Source organism: Dasypus novemcinctus, chromosome 8, assembly GCF_030445035.2.
Source record: "Dasypus novemcinctus isolate mDasNov1 chromosome 8, mDasNov1.1.hap2, whole genome shotgun sequence".
NCBI classification, from domain to species: Eukaryota; Metazoa; Chordata; class Mammalia; order Cingulata; family Dasypodidae; genus Dasypus; species Dasypus novemcinctus.
In genome coordinates this window covers 90147830-90166687 of record NC_080680.1, presented here as the reverse complement: position 1 = coordinate 90166687, position 18858 = coordinate 90147830, and the positions used below count along the sequence as shown (strand labels likewise).

The following is an 18858-nucleotide window of genomic DNA, read 5'->3' as shown; positions in this document are numbered from 1 at the left end:
TTTTTGTGTTTATTATCTCTTTGCCTGTTTTTAAATGTACTCTTTCCTCAGTTGTATCCAGTCTACTGATGAGCCCATTGAAGGAATTCTTCATTTCTAATTTACTCTTTTTTTATAGGTTCCATCTTTCTACTGAAACTCCCTATCTGTTCGTACATGCTGTTAACCTTTTCCTCTAGATTCTTTAGCCCATTATTCATGGTGTAAAAGTCCCTGTCTAATGGTTCCAACATCTGGGTTATCTCTATGTATGGCTCTGTTAACTGCTTTATCTTTTTTTTTTTTTCAGGAGGTACTGGGTATTGAACCCAGGACCTTGTACATGAGAAACAGGCACTCAACCAATGAGCTATATCTGCTCCCCAGTGAGAGTTGATTTTTTGTTTGTTTGTTCGTTTGTTTTTTTAGAAGGTACTGGGGAATGAACCTGGGACCTTTTATCTCTTAAGAATGAGTTACTTTATCTTCTTTTTAAAATATTTTTTTTTACCAAATATTAACGTGTGGAAGGACATAATAGAGTAAGGTGAATAGTATTTGCACCCAGAAATAGGCATGCCTCTTCTTCTGCCGGCCTGTTATAGGAATTTGAATTAATCTATTCAAGATTTAAGGGATTAGATTTTGTTATTGTATCACAGGCTTCAAATTCCTCCTCCTTTTCTTAGCTTATACTTTGATTAGGAACGTGTGTTTCCAGAGGATTTTTCTGTGTGCCTATTCTGTGTTCAGCTTTTTAGTAATCCCTACTTACCTGTGCTTTCTCTTCATATATATATCTTTTCCTTCCCCAGTGATAGACTACTGTTGCTTGTTATTTTGGTGTTAGGCTCAAGATAGGATTGGATTATTGTCCTGGTGCACTCTCAGTCTTAGGTTGGTTCCGTGTGCCTGTCCCTTGAGGTTGGGGCTTTCTCAATATCCCTGCCCTTTTTCCTCATGAGAGCTAAACTCTGCCTCTATCTGTGGTTGCTCTTGAGTGAATGGTAGCAGACCTCTGCTTTGTATAGTACAGGATTCTGAGACCAGGGCAGTTTCCTGCCCCTCCTGCTGGGGAAGAGAGCTTTTCCTTCTACCTCTCTCTCACCTACAATGGGTCTTTGAATCTGTCATGCGGATGAGAGGCCTTTCTGAGGTCCACTCAGGCAGACTGACTTCCTGTGTTCAAATAACATGCTATTTTCTTCTTCCAGAGAGAATGATGCCTCTTTACCCTTATTCTCTCTTTTTGTTTGATTTTATCCTTTATTCTCCTTTTGTGCTCTGTCAAAGGGTTCTTGAGAGGGATCTCAGGAAAACGTGTGTGTCTAGTGTATCATTTGAATATGCTACCTATTTTGAGCTTACTACAGCAAGAATTGTAAGTGACTTTGGGTCTGTCATAGTGACAGAGGATAGACAGAATCATCTTCTCCAATTTTAAACCTGTTTTAATCATGAACTACCTGTATTGCTCTCCCAAATATTTGATTGTCTCATTAAGGGTTATTACTGAGAACAAGAAGACATTTGTGTTTACAGTAACATATACAAATAAAGCATTAACACCTTTTAATAACTATTAGGATCTGGTAGAACTACAGATTTTACTCAGGGTCAAGATAATGGTACTGGATGTGCCATTCCTTACCTCTGCTTGATAGGGAGCTCCCTGAAAGGGACCAGAAGAGTGTTCTTCCCAATTGGAATATCCATAAACTGGTTCACTTGTTGCCTAAAAGAACTGGAGACCCTCTTTTGCTTCCCTTAGTCCATTTAGCAGCCTAAGATTATTCTGAGTTCTAGCTTTTCTGACACCAACCAGAGTTTGGGCTACAGATTCAGAGTGAGATTTAAACATCAGTTCCAGCAATTACTAGCTGTGTGACCCTTTAGACAAGTTCCAACCTCTCTGAGTCTCCTCAAATGGAGATATTATACTAGTACCTATCTAGTTATGTTATTTGTGGATTCAGTAATTTGCTGCATGTAAAGCACCTACCCCAGTGCCTAGCAGGCTGTTAACACTTAATAAACACTGACTATGTATCTTGAATTTCTGTTCCTTGGAGAACTCCCTCTGAAGCTCTCTGGTATTTTAGCTGAGGATCCTTTTACCCTTTTTGCCTTTTAAGCCCTGCCTCTGCATTGAGAGGCACCATGCCCCACAGTCTGGCCTTGGCAGCCTGATTCCTGGGCCAGCTCTGATTCAGGCAGGGGTGGTTTCAGAAGTTGCTGCCCAGCCTCAGTTTTGGCCTATTCCTTCACATCGCTCACTCTTCTAGGCTGGGAGCCTGCTGGAACCCCAGCTGAAACCCACAGCTCTATCCTGGCTTTGGTGAGTATAGGCTCCCAGCACTTCTACCACCTGACTGTGTGTATGGTCTGGGCAGATTACTTCACCTGCCTGTTACTTATTTTTTCATTTAGAAACTGGAAATGATAGCAATTGTCTGAGGGCTCTGAGAAGAAGAAATGAGATGGTATTTGTGAAGCTTTTAGCACAGTTCCTGGAATGAAGTAGATGCCCATTAAATCTTGCTGGTGCTTCCCTCTGGCTGGGTCTCGGCCTACATTCTGGGCATAGTTGTAGTCCTAGTGGGCAGGATTGGTCTTCTGGGTGCCTCCTGCCCATCAGACTCCATCTGTCTTGGATCTTCTGTTCCTGCCCCCACCAGCTCAGAGCTGATTTTCCTGTAAGCAGTCTTTTATTTAACAAATATATTAAAAGTGCTTACAAAGTATCATATCATTCTAAGCATGTTATAAATATCAGCTCATTTAATCATTACGACTACCCTGTGAAAGGAAATACTATTATGAATGACATTTTTCAGATGAGGAAACTCAGGCATTGAGAGTTTAAGTAAACTGGCCAGGGCCACACAGCCAGTAAGTGGCAGAGTCCACATGTCAGCCCTGGACCACCTGACTCTTTAACCACTGTTAAAGAGTCTCCCTCTCCTGCTGCCTCTCCTACTGCGACCCTTGTACATTCAGAGCTTACTCTTGAGACTAAAACCAGCCCCTCTGCCAGGTCCATCTGAGGCATCAACTCACTCAGATAGGAGACTCTCACGGGACATATGTAGCAGGGATGGAAGTAGAAGCGGGAGGTCTCCCATGTCAGGAAGGGATGGACATCATTTGCCTTTGTTACTGTGTCTTCCTTGTAGATGACAATCCCTGGAAATCTCTGAATGACATGCCAGCTACTCTCCATTATTTGCCTGTTCCCTGTGTCTGTTATTAACCTTTTCACCAGAGTCTAGGCCCTGAAATACCTCACTCCTCAGTCAGACCCCACTTCCATCCCTGAAACAACTGTACCCCACTCCCACCCCCCAATGCCCAGCTCAGTGAGTCATCCATTCCTAGGGTCCTTTTAGAACTCCTTTGGCTAAGCCTAAAAGCGTGCCACCAGTTCTTCTGAGGATTGTTCGTAAGCCAATTTGGCAGTTTTTTCCTTTTTTTCCTTCCTCCCTCCCTCCCTTCCTTTTTCTGTGTCAGAGGATAAGGGGGAAGGAATGGGAAGAGAATTGGAGGAAAAAGAAAGGGTAAAAGATTAGAGCCGAGCGAAATGGTGATGTGGTGCCATTGGCTGGTCTTAGCCTGTGATAGTGCTGAGGTCTGATTTTGCAATCCTTCCTTGAAGGTGGTGTGTTTTCCATGTGACATGGTTTGGGCAACACTGTGGTCAGGATTAAACATGCATGTGTGGTGGCCTAGATCCTATGGGGGTCTTCTGGGAGTATTTGTCAGCACACCTCAGGTTTGCTCTTGCAGGATCTTGCCTCACCTACCCCAGCCACGGTCAGAATAAGGCCTTTCTCAGGCTACCTCAAGGTATTTGACTCCAAGACCCCTAACCACAAAGCTGGCAGCTTGCAGGGGAGCCTCCTAGAAGTGTGGCCCAGAGAAGATATGCAGGGTGAGCTGAAACCATTGCTGATTCTTGCTGTCACCTAAGAATGCTTGCAGGTGTGGATATTAACGCAAAGTTTTGTACAGGGATTTTTTTCCCCATAGACAGTTTCTTTGTAATAAATATTCTCCTTTGACTGTCAGAATGGAAGTCTAAATAAATCTCACATTGTTATGTGTTTTTTATTTAAGGCAGCTGGTCAGGCACTCTTTTGGTTCTGGGCCTTCTGATTTTGAGGTGCCTATGAAATGCTGAGGAAGCTATGGCTAGGAGACTGCTGAATATCCTGTTCTGGAGCTCAGGAGAGACACCTGACTGGACATAGACATGAGATGGAAGCCATAGTATATGTAGTCTTCCAGTGAAGAAGGTAGACTGCATATTTAGTTGGGAATTGGTGGGAATGGCAGGAAAAAAAGCAACTGCAAAATTAGACTGAAAATAAGGGGCCTAAGAGGTAGGAAGACAGCCAGGAGAATACAGTGTGAAAGGCCAAAGGCAGAGAGTTTCAAGAAAGAGAATGTGGTTAATGGTTACCAGTATGGCAAAGTGGTAAAGATGAGGCCTGAGAAGGGGCGTTGATTTCCTGTCCAGGAAGTTGTCATTAATAGAGGAAAGAGCCAGAGGTAGAGAGGGAAGCAAGCTGAAACAGTGAGTATGGACAACCCTTTCAGAAAGTGGAGCTAGAGGAGACATGAATTCTAGGAAAGGTGTCTTTTTGGAAAATATTATTAATGGAAGAGACTTATGCATATTAAAATGCTAGTGGGAAGGAAATTGGAGAGGAAAAGTTTGAAGAACCATGTATAAAAGAGGGCATTCAGAGAAAGGCCCCTGAGAAGGTGGAGGGGATGGAATCCAAAGCTCAGGAGGAGAATGGGCCATGGAGAGGAAAGGAACCTCTTCCATTAAAGCCAGAGGAAGGGGGAGTATGCAGGTAAATTTGTAAGTTTGGTGGCAGGAAGTTTTCTTCTCACAGTTTCTGCTTTCTCCCTGATGAACCTGAGGAGCATCCACATTATAGAGGAAGTCCCAGAAGAAGCTGGCAAATGGTAGAGTAGTTAATATCATTGTTGTTACCATTACTTGGGTTCTAAATTTTAAGGGTTTGAAGGACTTGACGGTGTCAAGGATGATTGCATTTTCTCCTGTAAATGACTGGAAAGACTGTGATACCATTTACATAAGTGGGGACATCTGGAAGAGGAACTGTGTTTCTTTCTTGCTCCTGGTCATTTTCTAAACAGATCTTCCTATTGCCCTCAGCCAAGCTTCTTACAAGTGCCAGTCTGTGGCTTATAGTTGGGCCCTCATAAATGACACTTGAGGCATAACTGCCCAGCCAGCAAGTTTTATCTTTGGTTGTTCCCACTGTCCTCCATGACCTAGTAGACCTCTGGTCTGCATCCATTCCAGCTGGCTGGCAACAGACTCTTGCCTAAAGAACTCAAAAAAGTTTCAAGCGTGTGCCTAAAAGCGTTGTTAATAATACTGAGGTCTGATATGAACTGAAAGGAAGTCTTGTAACTTTGCAGGTAGCTCCCCAAGGCACAAGCTGAGGAAGACTGGGCATTTGAACAGTAGCTTTTCTGTGGAATTTTTCATATCCCCAAGTAATCACATTAGATTGTCCCTATGATCTCTAGCCCACACCCATCCAATGGGAACCAGCCCCACGATAGGTAAAATTTAGGTAATTTGAGTCTTCAAATTATAATGCTAAAACTACTGGAAAGGAAGAGACAAGGCCGTTGAACAAGATAGTAAAAAGGAATCTCTCCTTCTGTCCCCTTTTAGTTATATGATAGGTGGGAGGGGCCAACTTCAGGAATGAATTTGAGGTAATCACAGAAAGTTCTCTGATTGTAGTCGACTTAGAGTGGAACTTTGTTTGACCCTAAGATGGAGGATGTCATTTTGCCAATGAAATCTGAGATTCTTCAGCCAGATTTTAATTTAAAGTTGGACTGGGGCTCTGGGAGTTGAATTTATGGGGGATGAGTCCTGCTTATCAAAATATGATGTCCTCTCTCAGACAGTTTGCATTGTAAGAAAGGATGTTTAGATCTAGAAAAGCTGGCTGAGTGGCAGTGGTGGGGTTAATGTTGTGGCACAAAAGGCTTGGGAAATGTGGCTAGGATTGTGGAGAAAACTATTTGATTCTATGTCCTTACCTTACCTGGGGGTGGTGGAGTGGGGGTATCCCAGGATGCATGTCCACCTGCTACTCAGCCCTCCTCTCCAGCAGAGGATCGTCATCTCCCACCCTGGTGAAAAGATGAACGGCTAGTGCTTTAGTCCTTCCCTGTCTCTATATCCAAATTCCAATTAGATGTTCCTGAGGTATTTTGCATCCTGACTAGAATCACTGTTGAAATTGACTCTGTGCTTCCTAGGAACTAGCCAGCTGTGGATGGAGTAAGAAGGAGAAACATAGTCTCGCCCCTAATGTTGTGGCCTTTACCCGAAGATTCAATCAGGTAAGCAACACGCCTTGCATGTTCCTGCCCAGATAGCAGTCTGTTTTCCCCTATAGGCTGGGAGCCCCTCCAGAGTTCATTCCCCAGCATCTGGCTTCAGTTCCAAACCCCTCACCCTGAATCATTATCTATTCTTGAGCTATCACAGTCCATTTTCCAAACAGCAGTTACAGCCAAACACACCATTCCTGTGTTTAACTCACTTCATTGGCTTTAAATTATATAGGATATGAGCACCTTATTGTGACCTGCAAGGTACTGCACAATGAATCTAGCTTCTTGCTACCCATCTAGCCACTCACTGCAAGCTACAGCCAGCCTAGTCTTCCTTCTTTTACCTGCTGCACCATATCTTTGTCCCATCAGGCCCCCCATACATATTCTCCTTTCAAATGAAACATCCTTCCTTTCCATTCAGCTCCCAGTCAGATCTCAGCTGAAGTGTCACTTCCTTAGGGAAGTGTTCCCGAATCCCCAGCTAACACAAGATCTCTCTATCATGTGTACCCTCACTATACCCTGTACTCTCTGTTATGGTCTTTTACTCATCTTTTGTAGATCTTTAATCTCCATCTTCCTTGCCAGTCTGTGAGATCCTTGAAGGCAGGAACTATGTCTATCTTGTTCATCACTACATACCCCACTGCCTTGCCCAGTGTCAGGCATACAATAGACCTTCAGTAAATATATGTGGAAGGAATGAAAGAGGTGTTCATGAAACCCTTCTTGAATTTAATATCTTTAAACTTCTGGTAGCCTGGTCACCATAATATTACGTAATTACTACATAATACTACACATTTACTTCGTCCAACCAGAACTTTGCTCCAGATATGAAAGCTCCAGTTCTTGGAATGATGACTGGGGACTTGGGCCAATTGTGATTCCCCAGCCATAGCTGCCCAAACATGACCTTTAATGGATAGCACCCTTGTAAGATCCCATTCAGACAGAACAAAGTCCTATTTGGTACTGCTGATAGTATTTCCTTCATTCTTGTTTTTCTGGCCTCAGATGAGAATGGTGGCCTAGAGGTTGCACAGTGTGTGTGATCAGAGCCCTGGGTGATGGGGTCTGGGTTCTGCTGGGGCCTACCCTCCAGCTCTTGGAAATGCCTGGTCCTGAGCATCACTATTGCTCAGCCCTCCCCAGGCTTCTCTAGCCTCCATCTACCACCCCCTGTATAGTAGGAGCCTCAGAGAGGCTGGAGTTAGCATCATTGTTGTTTTATAAGATGTAATAGGAACTAAGAAAGGCCTAGATGCCATCTGGGATTGGAGCAGCACTCCATGGATCTTGAAAAGAGAAATTCTAGAAACTTTTGTTTCTTTTTTTTTCTCTTTAAAATCATTTCCTTTTCAACTGAGCTTAGTCTTTTAAAACAAAACAAAACAAAACAAAACAAAACAGATGTACTTGAACAACCAGGGGATTCATAGTTTCCTTAACTAAACTATTTGACTGGGAGCCAGCTGAGTCCCCACCTCTGACCAGACGCAGAGCTCCCAGAGGAGGGGCCATTGGGGGGTCTGATGTAATCTGCTTTGCACGTGGATGCAAGGTCAGTTTGGCAAAGAGTGGTGTAGCTTGTTCTCTGAACAACTGTGTTGTGTCCAGCTCAGACCAACTGAGTGAAGCGAGCCAGAAGTGAAGCCACATTTTCTCATACAGAATGCTCTGGGAAATGGTCTTCCTGCTGGCCCATTAGCCACTCTGAGAGCAAGCAGCTCCCGGATAAAGCGCCAGGAGCACTGATTTGAAAACTGGCCAGAGGCCAGACCTGGTCAGCCATTGGGGCTGCTTTTTCTGAGATGAACTCATTGGCATCCCTTCTTGGCTGAGCTTTCGTATACTACAACAAGGTTTCTCATCAGATTCCAGATACAGAAAAGCAGATTATTTACCTCTTGGAACCTTGGTTTCCTTATCTTTAAAAGAGGATAATAATAGTACCACCTTGCACAGTGGTTATGAAGATAAATGAAATTATATTTGAAGAGCTCTTAGCACAGTGTCTGGTATGGAGTGAGCACCAAAGCATCTTTGGGAAAAGGGGGAAATGTGAAGATCAGCTGATTAGAAGGAGATTGCCAGGGAATTTTAGACCTCTTATGGCCAATCCTGGAACCCACTGGTCACTAGGGGCTTACTTGCTTCTCTATGTGGTCTAAGTTCCTTGGGATTTGTTAGTAGAGTGACTGAGAGGGAAGAGCTCAGCTGAGTTCATGAAGTCTGTTATGTGCCAAGCCCTAATGTCTTACTTCAAGGAGTTCACTGTATAGCACATAAGTTCTCAACCTTTTTTGGGTTGTGGATCCTTTTGAAAATCTGATGATACCATATACATGTCTGTCTCTAGAAAAATATACAGATACATAATTTTTCATTTAATTTTAGAGAGTTGGAAGCCTCCTGAAGTTTGTGCATAGACACTTTAGGGGTTTATGGACAACAGACTAAGAACCTGTGATCTCAGAAAAACAGACCAAGGTTCAAGTCTCAGCTCTATAACTTATTAGCTATATGATCCTGGGTTGTTTTTTGGCCTTTCTGAACCTCACCTCCCTCATTCATAAAACAAGAATAATAATCTCAAATGATTTTTAGACAGTTAAATGGGAACCATGTATGTGAAGAGTTTAGCCTAGTACTTGGCACACAGTAAACAATGCCAACTTTAAAAAAGGGTGCAGAGTAGGGGACTATGAAAGGAATGTGAGACCGGACTATGGAGAGTTGGCCTTAAATTCTGGTTTTAGATTGGAATTGTGTCCTGAAGATGCTGAAGGAATTAGAAAAGATGAAGAGGGAATTGGAGAACTTGGTTCTAATCCAGACTCTGCTACTACCCTGCTTTGAAGGCCTTGGGCAAGCCCTTTCCTCTCGCTGAGACTCAGGACCCTTGTATATTAATGGAGATTGGACAGGATTAAAGGTTCCCAACTTTTTGCCCCATAGTACTGCTTTAACTTTCTTCAGGGCTCATGTATGTACTTACTAGTGATTGAAACCCCAACTCAAACTTCCTTAGGCTAAGAAGGGAACTTAATGGTTTATGTAGCAAAGTCAAGAGAGAGATTTCATTGTAAGGGGCAGGTTGGCAGAAGGGAAGGGTGCAGACACAGCTCCTCTTGGAAGGGAGGGGTAAGGAGATTCATGGCCTCTTGCCTCAGTGAAATAGGAGGTGAAGGGGGAAACAATGGGGTGGTAAGATTGAGGGGTTTTGAGAAAGCTTTAAAAAGCCACTCCCAGGGAAAAGGAAAGGAGCTTATTACTGAAATATAGAAGGATTCTTAGGCAGTGGCAATGGCCCAGATGAGATAGAGATTGCAACTTTTATTGTGGCCTCAGTGTATATGGGTGGATGGTTTTCTGGAGGCTCTTCCTCCTCCTCTGGTCATCTCCCAGGCGAGAGCTGTTAGGGTCTGGACTCATAGTACCTAGAGTTTGCACACAGTAAGTGCTTCTTGAACGTTTGTTGAATTAAATTGTTGACTCAGAGTTGCCTCCATACACTGTGTGCTAGAGATCCAGAATCAACTCTGCCATGTTCCATAACTATGCCAGAAGTGTGTATGTGTGATTTTTTTTTTTTGGCATGCAAGACTTTTATTAAATTATACATGTAAATTATCACACTTGAGATTAGGTGTTGTAAAAATGTGCATGTATTAAAATGTTAGTTTTATGGGTATATCCCTTGGTGTCTAGCAAAGCATTCTTCATAACTGGCTAGTAAACATTTGAGGCTGAACTTAATTTTTGGCAATTTCTTGGAAAAAATGATTCTGTGGAGACCCAGGCATGTCCTGGATGAGAAAACATTTCTATAATACTCCTGTTTAAAATAAAAAGTGAGTTTTTATTCTTGGTTTCTCTTTCCTTGTTTTCTCATTAAAAATCGACAGTATTTCCATAAAGAGGATATGTTCTGTTGCAGCAGTAAGCCTGACTTGTTAACTCCAGAATATCCTTAATTGATTTTTCCTCTCTTCACATTTGATTCTACACATCTCTTCTTTGTAGCACTCTTGTTACACTCTTGGGTGTCTGTGTTCCACAAAGAACATCTGTTATAGTAGTAAAACAAATGAGAAATTCTAGCCACCTTCCCAGTTTTTATTGGCATGAAACCCCTTGTGTGTTTTACTGATGTGCTATGCAAATCAACTGTAAGTCACATGCTATCTTCACACAAACATGCCCCTTAACCTGCATGGCTCTATGGAACTTTAAAAAGGCTTTTGTATACTTTAAATTAATGGGTGAACCTTTCCTAGAAAATGTTACAATTGTGGACCTATTGGTGAATCTTTCTTGTCTTGGGCCTGCCTGGGGATATGGATCTCCTGGGTGATACTGCCAGTAAGCATATCCCTTTGTCTGTCTTTTTGTCCATCCATCCATCTGTCCATCCATCCATCTGTCCATCTGTCCATCCATCTATCCATCCATCCATCCATCTGTCTGTCCATCCATCCATCCATCCATCCACCCATTCATCCATCCATGGTCTTCTGCACCTGGAATCCTTCTGGGCAGGAGCCCTGTCTGATTTAGCTCAGAATTCCCAGCAGCACCTTCACAGAGATTTGTGCATTGCAGAAGCTCAATAACTCCCCTAGGAGATGATGAAAGTGCTTTTTTCTCTCAGCAACCCTGTGTATGTTGGGAAGTGAGACAGAAAATAAGGGACTGTTTGTAACTCTAGGCTGTGTGCTCCCAGTTTCCTGACCACTTGGAAACCCCATAACAGTAATGGGCAAGGGTTGGTTACCTTGGTAGTTCTGGCATTTAACAGCTTTTCTGGTGTGTGTGTGTGTGTGTGTGTGTGTTTGACTCTACAGGTCAGTTTTTGGGTTGTACGAGAAATTCTAACAGCACAGACTTTAAAAATAAGGGCAGAAATCCTGAGCCATTTTGTGAAAATAGCCAAGGTAAGCCATTTCATTATTATTTTTTTCTTTCCTTTTCTGTTTACTTTTTCTTTTTTTTTCCTAAAAAAAAATGTGTTTTCTCAGAATGGCCAAAAGGTAGAAATGGTCCAAGTTTCCATCAATAGATGAATGGATAAACAAAATGTGTTATATCCATACAATGAAATATTAGTCAGCCATAAAAATGAATGAAGTTCTAGCACATGCTATAACATGGATGAACCTTGAAAACATTAAGCTAAGCAAAATAAGCCAGACCCAAAAGGACAAATATGGTATAATTCCACGGATAGGGATAGAAACTAGATTAGAGGCCACCAGGGGCTGCGGAACATGGGAATAGAGAGTAATTGCTTAATGAGTACAGTTTTTGTTTTGGGTGATGAAGTTTTGGTAATGAATGGTGTTAATGGTGGCACAACATTGTAAATGTAATTAATACCACTGAATTGTATACTTAAAAATAGTTAAGATTGCAAATTTTGTTATGTATGTGTTTCCACAATAAAAAAAAAATGAACATGGAGACACTTAAGATAGATGCTAAGGTAGCAATTACAGAGTTAATAAGTGGAAAAAATGTGTTTCCTCGGTATGTTGGGCATCCTCATGTGGAAGCTGCTTTGCTCTGGATTTAAGAGGGTGGCTGTAAGATCAGCCTGGCTGCCCGTCTGGACCCTGTGCAAGCATTGGCAGCATGCCTCTCCTCCCGTGTATTTGGCGGCCAACTATTTTTCTTATCTGAGCTTTCACAGAATCTTCATGAGGTACTGGTGGCTACCCTTAGAAGCCATTCATACTCCTATGCCAGATTTAGCTAGACTGGAGGTTGATGGGTTTTTAGTAAGGATCAGAGCCTGTGATACCAGCATATCCTGCACAATTTTGTCTCCAATCAGCAGAGCCTATTTCCACCCCATCCTGAGTATAAGGCTTGGGCCAGATGACCCTGTTGCCCCCACCCCCGCCTCCTGCCTCTGGCCTCATAGATTCTGTCCTTGCTAATTGTTGGTACCAGGCTTATTTATATCTATTCCCCTCCTTTCTCCTCTTCTTCCTTTAACCCTACTAGCCCAGGCTGCCTCTTTCTATAGGGCTGCTCTCATGAATTATATTGTCCTCTGTTCTGCTCCCCTTACAGTGCTCCTAACCACCAGGGCTTACCTGCCTCTCAGCAACAGCGTTGTTCTGTCGGGCCCAGTACTTGCTTTGTGTGCACGTGTGGTATCTTCTCATCTAGATCCTAGGGAAGCTAACATTTACTGAGGCCCTTTATGAGCCAGGCACCCTAGCAGCTATTTTACTTATATGATCTTATTGAATGCTCACAGTAGACCTGCAGGGTGGACGTTATTCTTCCCGTTTCTCGAGGAGGAAGCAGAGGCTTAGAGAGGTGTGCCCATGCCAGGATGCCCCATAGCTAGTTAGTGGCAGAGCAAAAATTGGATCCCACGTCCTGCCTTCAGGGGAGCTGCTCCGCTCTCACAGGAAGGTTAAGTGTATCTGTAGAAAGTCTTTTAGAGACAACAACCACGTTTTACATCCTGTGCATTCTCCTGAAGTACTTGGAATCATGCTGGGCTTAATCATACTTGCTGCTGTTGGTCATTTCTTTGCTGGGTCACAAGAGAAAGCGAGACAGTTCTAGCCCTCACAGTGCTTTCAGTTGGAAATGAATTTATGGTCCCTACCCAAGGAATCCAAAAGGACCCCTCAGTCTCTGTCCTCCTTCCTCATAGTAGATCATCATGTTGGCACTGTGTCCTGGGTGTGTTCTTGTGTAAGTCCCTTCCCTGGGCCTCGGGTTTTCCCATCCATAAAACAAAAGGGGTGGATTAGATTATCTCCCATAGGCCTTTCAGCTCTACAAAGAAACTCTGTGATAGGTATCATAATTCAGATGTGTAGAATGAAATTCAGTTCACTCATAGAATCTTTCTTACAGGAAACAATTAGAGAAGTTTACAAGACATATGAAATGAAGTATTAACTTGTGTGGTAAGGGAGAAATTTCTACATAGGAATAGAGCCGTGAGGACCAGGCATAAGGATTTTCATTTATTCATTTTACTAGCCCTACTATGTGCTGGGTGTTATACTCAGTACTGGGGATATGATGGTGGAAAACTTGGTCCAGGCTCCTAGAAAGCACATGATCCAGGGTGAGAGAGGAGCAAGTAAAAAGCAGTTACAATCCAGTGTGCTAAGGATATGCCCAGACTCCTATGGAAATACAGGAGAGGGGTCCCTAACTTCCTTAGATTTGGGAACATGGCCAGGAGAGGCTTACTAGAGAAAGTGTCATCTGAACTTGAAAGTACCCAAGACAGTGGGGGAGGAGAATCTTCCAGAAAATAGAGACCCACAGTGTACTGAGCATGCACCCTGGTGCCAGACACTAGTCTAGGCAATTTATGTGCACTAACTTATGTAGTGTAGGTACCACAATTACCTTCCTTGGCTTAAATAAGAGGACATCAAGGCTCAGAAGGGTTAGGTGATTTGCCAAAGGACACACAAATAGTGGGAGTTGGGATTGCAACCTGGCCTTTTGATTACATAGAGCCTGCTTACTAACCCAAACTTCAGTGACTCCCAAGAATGAGAAATGGGAACCCAGTCCTATTAGCAAGTTTCTCTCAGCATAAACCAAGAACAATTACATTTTTCTGTACTTCCTCTCAGATGTGTCTCACTCTTTTGACCTCCATAGTTAGAAGTGTGTCTGAGACTGAATTGAGTACAAATGTTCTTACTAATTTGGGGTCTGGTTCAAAGGAGCATGATCAAGTGATTGGGAAGCTAGGGTATTGACTTCCTAGCTAAGAGAGACTGTACAGATTGATAACATCCTTCCTCAACCTCTCTCTCATTCTGGGCATTAAGGCAATCACAGAAGACCTACATTAATATTTTGGGGACAGCCAGGATTATAGTTTACAAAAGGCTGCTGGGATGGTGTTCAGATTCCTCTAAAAAAGAACATAAAGGACATTATCACATCTTATCCCAAGCCATGTCTCTGTTCCTACAACCGGACTAGTTAGCTTATGAAATTTTGCAAAGGTTTTAGATGCAGACTTACCTTTTGACAATTTGAGAGAAAAAGACCATTTGGTTTGCATGAACTTCCTAGAACTATATTTTCTACATGTGATAATTTTAAGTAACTGAATTTCATAAATATGACATTTGGTAACACTTGACTATGTTTTTCTGTTGTTTATAGCAGCAAAATAATCTGTTCCATATCTTCTTTCAGAAACTTCTAGAACTCAACAACCTTCATTCTCTCATGTCTGTGGTGTCAGCATTACAAAGTGCACCCATCTTCAGACTGACAAAAACCTGGGCTGTAAGTTAATCTTCCTACATCTGTGTCTTTGATTTTAACTGTCATTTCATTGGTAAACTTCATTTCTTAAGGCCCAGAAAGCTTTTTCTGACTTTACCTATGACAGAGGATTACTGTGGGTTAAAGAAATATTCCCTGGGCATGCTCTCTCCTTCAGTGACTTTAGCCCCGTTTTAGCACTAGGGAATAGTGAGAGCATTGACGTGGCTGAGGTGGAAGCCCTGTAGAGTGGGCTTTCCTGGATGCTGCGAGATCATACATAACAGCTGGGCAATTAGCTTCCGCCCTCGATTTAGCCAGTATTCTTCTCTGGCAGGCCTCAAATTGCCCTTGGGAAGGGGGAAGATCTCTAGACTGATGGTTTGCAGCTGTCCTGGGTCTCTGGCTCTATAGCTAAGAATTTCTCTAGAGAAACCTGTGATCCTCATGTGGGGAAAAATGATTTTTTTTTTTCTGAAGGCCATGGTTAATTTCAGCTCAGAGGTGGAGTCTGATTGTTACGTAATTGAGTCTGTAGGAAAGTTTTTCTGCTGTAAAAATACTTTAAAAATATCTCAGACCTCTTTATCCTCCTTAGGTTGGCTCAGTGCCTAACATGGGAGAAGTAATATACTATTTCCATAGCTCATTAGCATTCAACTCCTGGCCTGCCTGGTCCAGGGTCTCTCTTACCCACACTACCCAAGGCTTTCAAGACCTGTTTATATCCCACAGAAACCAAAGAAACTGTATGGAATTGTCAGATGTTCTCCAACTAATTTCTGAACTTCCCTCTGCCAACCTGTGGGGGTGGGTTGTTTCATACTTGACTAGTTAATGAACCTTTAAAATATTTAGGTACTATGTCATAGGTGATCAGAAATGACTCTTGTTTTTTTAGGTTATAATTTTCAATAGCTCTAATCCCAGCAAAGTAGAGTGAGGAGAAGTAGCCTAGAATAAAAAAAACAACAACTAGATTTGTGTTCAGGTGCTGTTCAAAGTATGACTTGCATAAGTCATTTTCCTTCTCTGGGACTCATTTTTCCATATCTACTTACAGAATCCGGCTTAGATTAGTGATTTCTATTATTGCTTTGTGAAGCCCTAGGGATTCTTTGGAGCTGCCTTGGGGAGCCAGCAGGGGCTGGGGGAAAGAGTACTAAGCAGAGAGCTTGGGCACTGCTTCCACCAGAACAGCTCTGTTTGTATCAGTTTTATGTACTGGGCTTCTCGGTGAATTTCATTTGAGCAGTGGCTTTGGAGTTGGTCTCTGCAATTGCTGCCAGCCCTGTGCTTCTCTGAGTCAGTCCAAACAGTGAGGCATTTTTAAAAAGCTGTTTGGAGATTCTTTTTCAAATGGATTTTCCATCATTTAGATACTGTTATTGTTTCTTGGATTGCTGAGAACTATGTGAAGACCCTGAGGGATGAATTTTGAATCTTCTCATAATGCATTAGCCTTACTGTCAGTAATATTGTAACACTTAATGACCTTTATATGCTGCACAGTCAGTGAGGGCAAAAATAATGCATTAACACAAGGGGTAGGGGTATCTAATGGTCCTGCACAGAGATACAATCCACTTAGTGATGGGACAAGCTGATGAAGCTTTGGCCAGCCTTCTCCAAATGACACTGTATTGTGCTCAGGAGAGTTGGGCAGCATCAAGCCAGAACAATACCCAGGACCACTCTGTTTGGCTTGACAGAGCACTGCTGCTATTATAATAAGTCTCCCACGGTTCCTCAGAAAGCCTCATATGGAATATCCACCCAGGACCCATTCGACAGCATGGGCTTCCTCACTTAGCCCATTCCCAGACCATGTGGGTCAACGGCTCTTCCTTATTGATTTCTGGAAATAAAAATAAACTTGTCAGTACTTCTCTAAGAGAATTATTCTTCTCTAAGAGAATTATTTATATTAATTCATTTTATCATAACAACTACCCATAAGACAGGTATTGATATTCTCATTTACAGATAAGGAGACAGAGGTATAGAGAGGTAGACTAATTTATGCAGGACCCCACATCTAAGTGACAGAACTGGAATCAAATCCAAGTAGTCTGATTCGAGTCCACCTTCTAACCACCACCCTTTACTGATCTGAAAGTAAGAAGGACAATTCTAGCCTATTACCTGTCACTCAAACAAGAGAAGAGCTCTTTTTTTCTCTCCCTTTATCCAAAGTAAGAACTTGGAAGATGAGGTCAGTAGGTTGTCGATGCCTCTCTAGGCCTTTAAGCCTCTATTTTGGCTGCAGCAACAGCTGGCGTGGCATCTGGTATATGGAGTTCACAGAAAGGGACGTCAGAGGAGGGCCCATCAGGGAGGGAACACACAGCTAGTGAGCTAGAGAGTGGTAGCCAGCCCTTGAAAGCTGCCTAACAAAATTCTTCCTGGCCTCTTACTCCTTCAATGGTTCAAGCAATGGCTTCTGTTGCTCCTCCAATCTCCTGGGATTGGCTTGTTCCTCTGCCACCTCAATGGGCATCTAACTGATGGGAGCTATGGAGATGCCAAGGAGCTGAGATTGCATGTCACCAAAGAACAGGGGATACAGGGTAACACTACATCCCTCTTCTTTTTCTGAAATACCTCTCCATTGCTATATAAGGACTGAGAACAGGGCTACTTCCCTGGTGACAGAAGACCACTTAGTAAGACAAAAGATGGATTGAGGAGGCATCCTAAGAAATAAGAGTGGCAACTGCCAAACTGTTGTATGAGGGAGAGAGGAGGGGTTGGTTTGACACATAGTGTGTGGATTATAACATAGGGTCTCCAAGGTTGTAGAGGAGCTATTTATTTCTTGCTGAACCCACCATTCAACCCTTCATTTCAGAGCAGACCTTCTGTTGTTAAACCAAAAATGTGGTTGACAAAGGATTTGGAAAATAGAAGGGGACAAGCTCATCATGTTTCTCATTCATCTGAATCACCCCCAGATTCAGTGGAATAGCTTCCATTGTCCATATTCCTGAAAGCTCTCTGTCCACACTAGTCAGCACACATAGCATTTGCACTGCAGTTTTTGTTTACATGTCTGTTTCCCCCTTTTGACTACTGTATTCCTTTGTGATGAGACTTGATTTTTCCCTTTATCTCTGGTACCTGGCTTAGTATATGTTTGTTGTTTTGAATTGTGTTGCATTGTGTTGAATTGCCTCCTTCTTTTGCTTATAATGTCTGGAAATAAGATATTGCCATAGAAATGTTTTCAAAAAAGAGTTGTTTCCTCTCTCCCCACCTGTTCCTTGAGTTGAGATTGATGGGATCTAATGAGGCCCACAGAACAGGAAGGGAACAGGAGGCACTGGAGACACCACCCATAACAACCCAAAAGGTCAGGTCTTTTATAGTCCTCATTTTGCAGAGAAGGAAACTAAGGTTCTAAGAGGGGAAGTGATCTGTCCAAGATTGCACAGATGGTGAGTGCAGAGCCAGTGGATGTAGCCTTGCCCCTTCCAGACCACACAGTCCTCCTTCTTGGCCACTCTGCTGGATAGCATTTTAATAAAATCAGGCTAGGCATAGGGCAGGGAGAAATAAGTGTACATGTTGCTTAGGAAATAGGGCTGGAGAAATGAGGCTGGCACACAGACCTTTGGCGACAGGGCATGGATGGCTTTTTGAGTACTGTCCCTAGAGGTTGCATTGAAATCTTGGATGTCCGGTGATTTAATTTGCTAGGCTGCTGAATGTAGATACCATAAAATAGGTTGACTTTTAAGAATGGAAATTTATTAACTTACATGCATACAGTTTTGAGACTGTGAGAACGTCCAAATCAAGACATCATTAAGATGATGCTTTCTCCCTAAAGACCAGCTGCTGGCAATTCTTGGGTCCTCTGCCACATGGCAAGGCATGCGGCGGCATCTGCTGGCCTCTCCCTTCTCTTCCAGGTTTCTTTGCTTTCAACTTCTTTGTTCTATGGCTTTTTTTCTCTCCCTGTATTAATCCTGTTTATAAAAGACTCCAATAAGAAGATTAAGACCCACCCTGGGCCATGCCTTCACTGAAGTAACCTCATGAAAAGATCCTACTTACAATGGGTCTCATATCCATAGGACTGGATTAACTTTAAGAACATGCTTTTCTGAGGGAACATACAGTTTCAAACCACCACATCTGGGAAATTGGGCAGAAGGGGGCCACAGGTATTAGAGGAGACCTGTCACATGTATAACTTCC

General features: G+C 42.8%; 1 protein-coding gene across 14 annotated transcripts in view; it reads left to right on the top strand.

Moving 5' to 3' along the window:
• Positions 1 to 18858, top strand: part of RALGPS1 (Ral GEF with PH domain and SH3 binding motif 1) — a 469715-nt gene that overhangs the window by 239104 nt on the left and 211753 nt on the right. For all 14 annotated transcript variants that reach the window (XM_058302893.2, XM_058302897.2, XM_058302905.2 and 11 more), the window contains 3 exons: positions 6301 to 6384; positions 11232 to 11321; positions 14584 to 14676. In XM_058302893.2, the coding sequence (XP_058158876.1) occupies positions 6301 to 6384; positions 11232 to 11321; positions 14584 to 14676 (267 nt within the window). The remainder of the gene's footprint in view (positions 1 to 6300; positions 6385 to 11231; positions 11322 to 14583; positions 14677 to 18858) is intronic.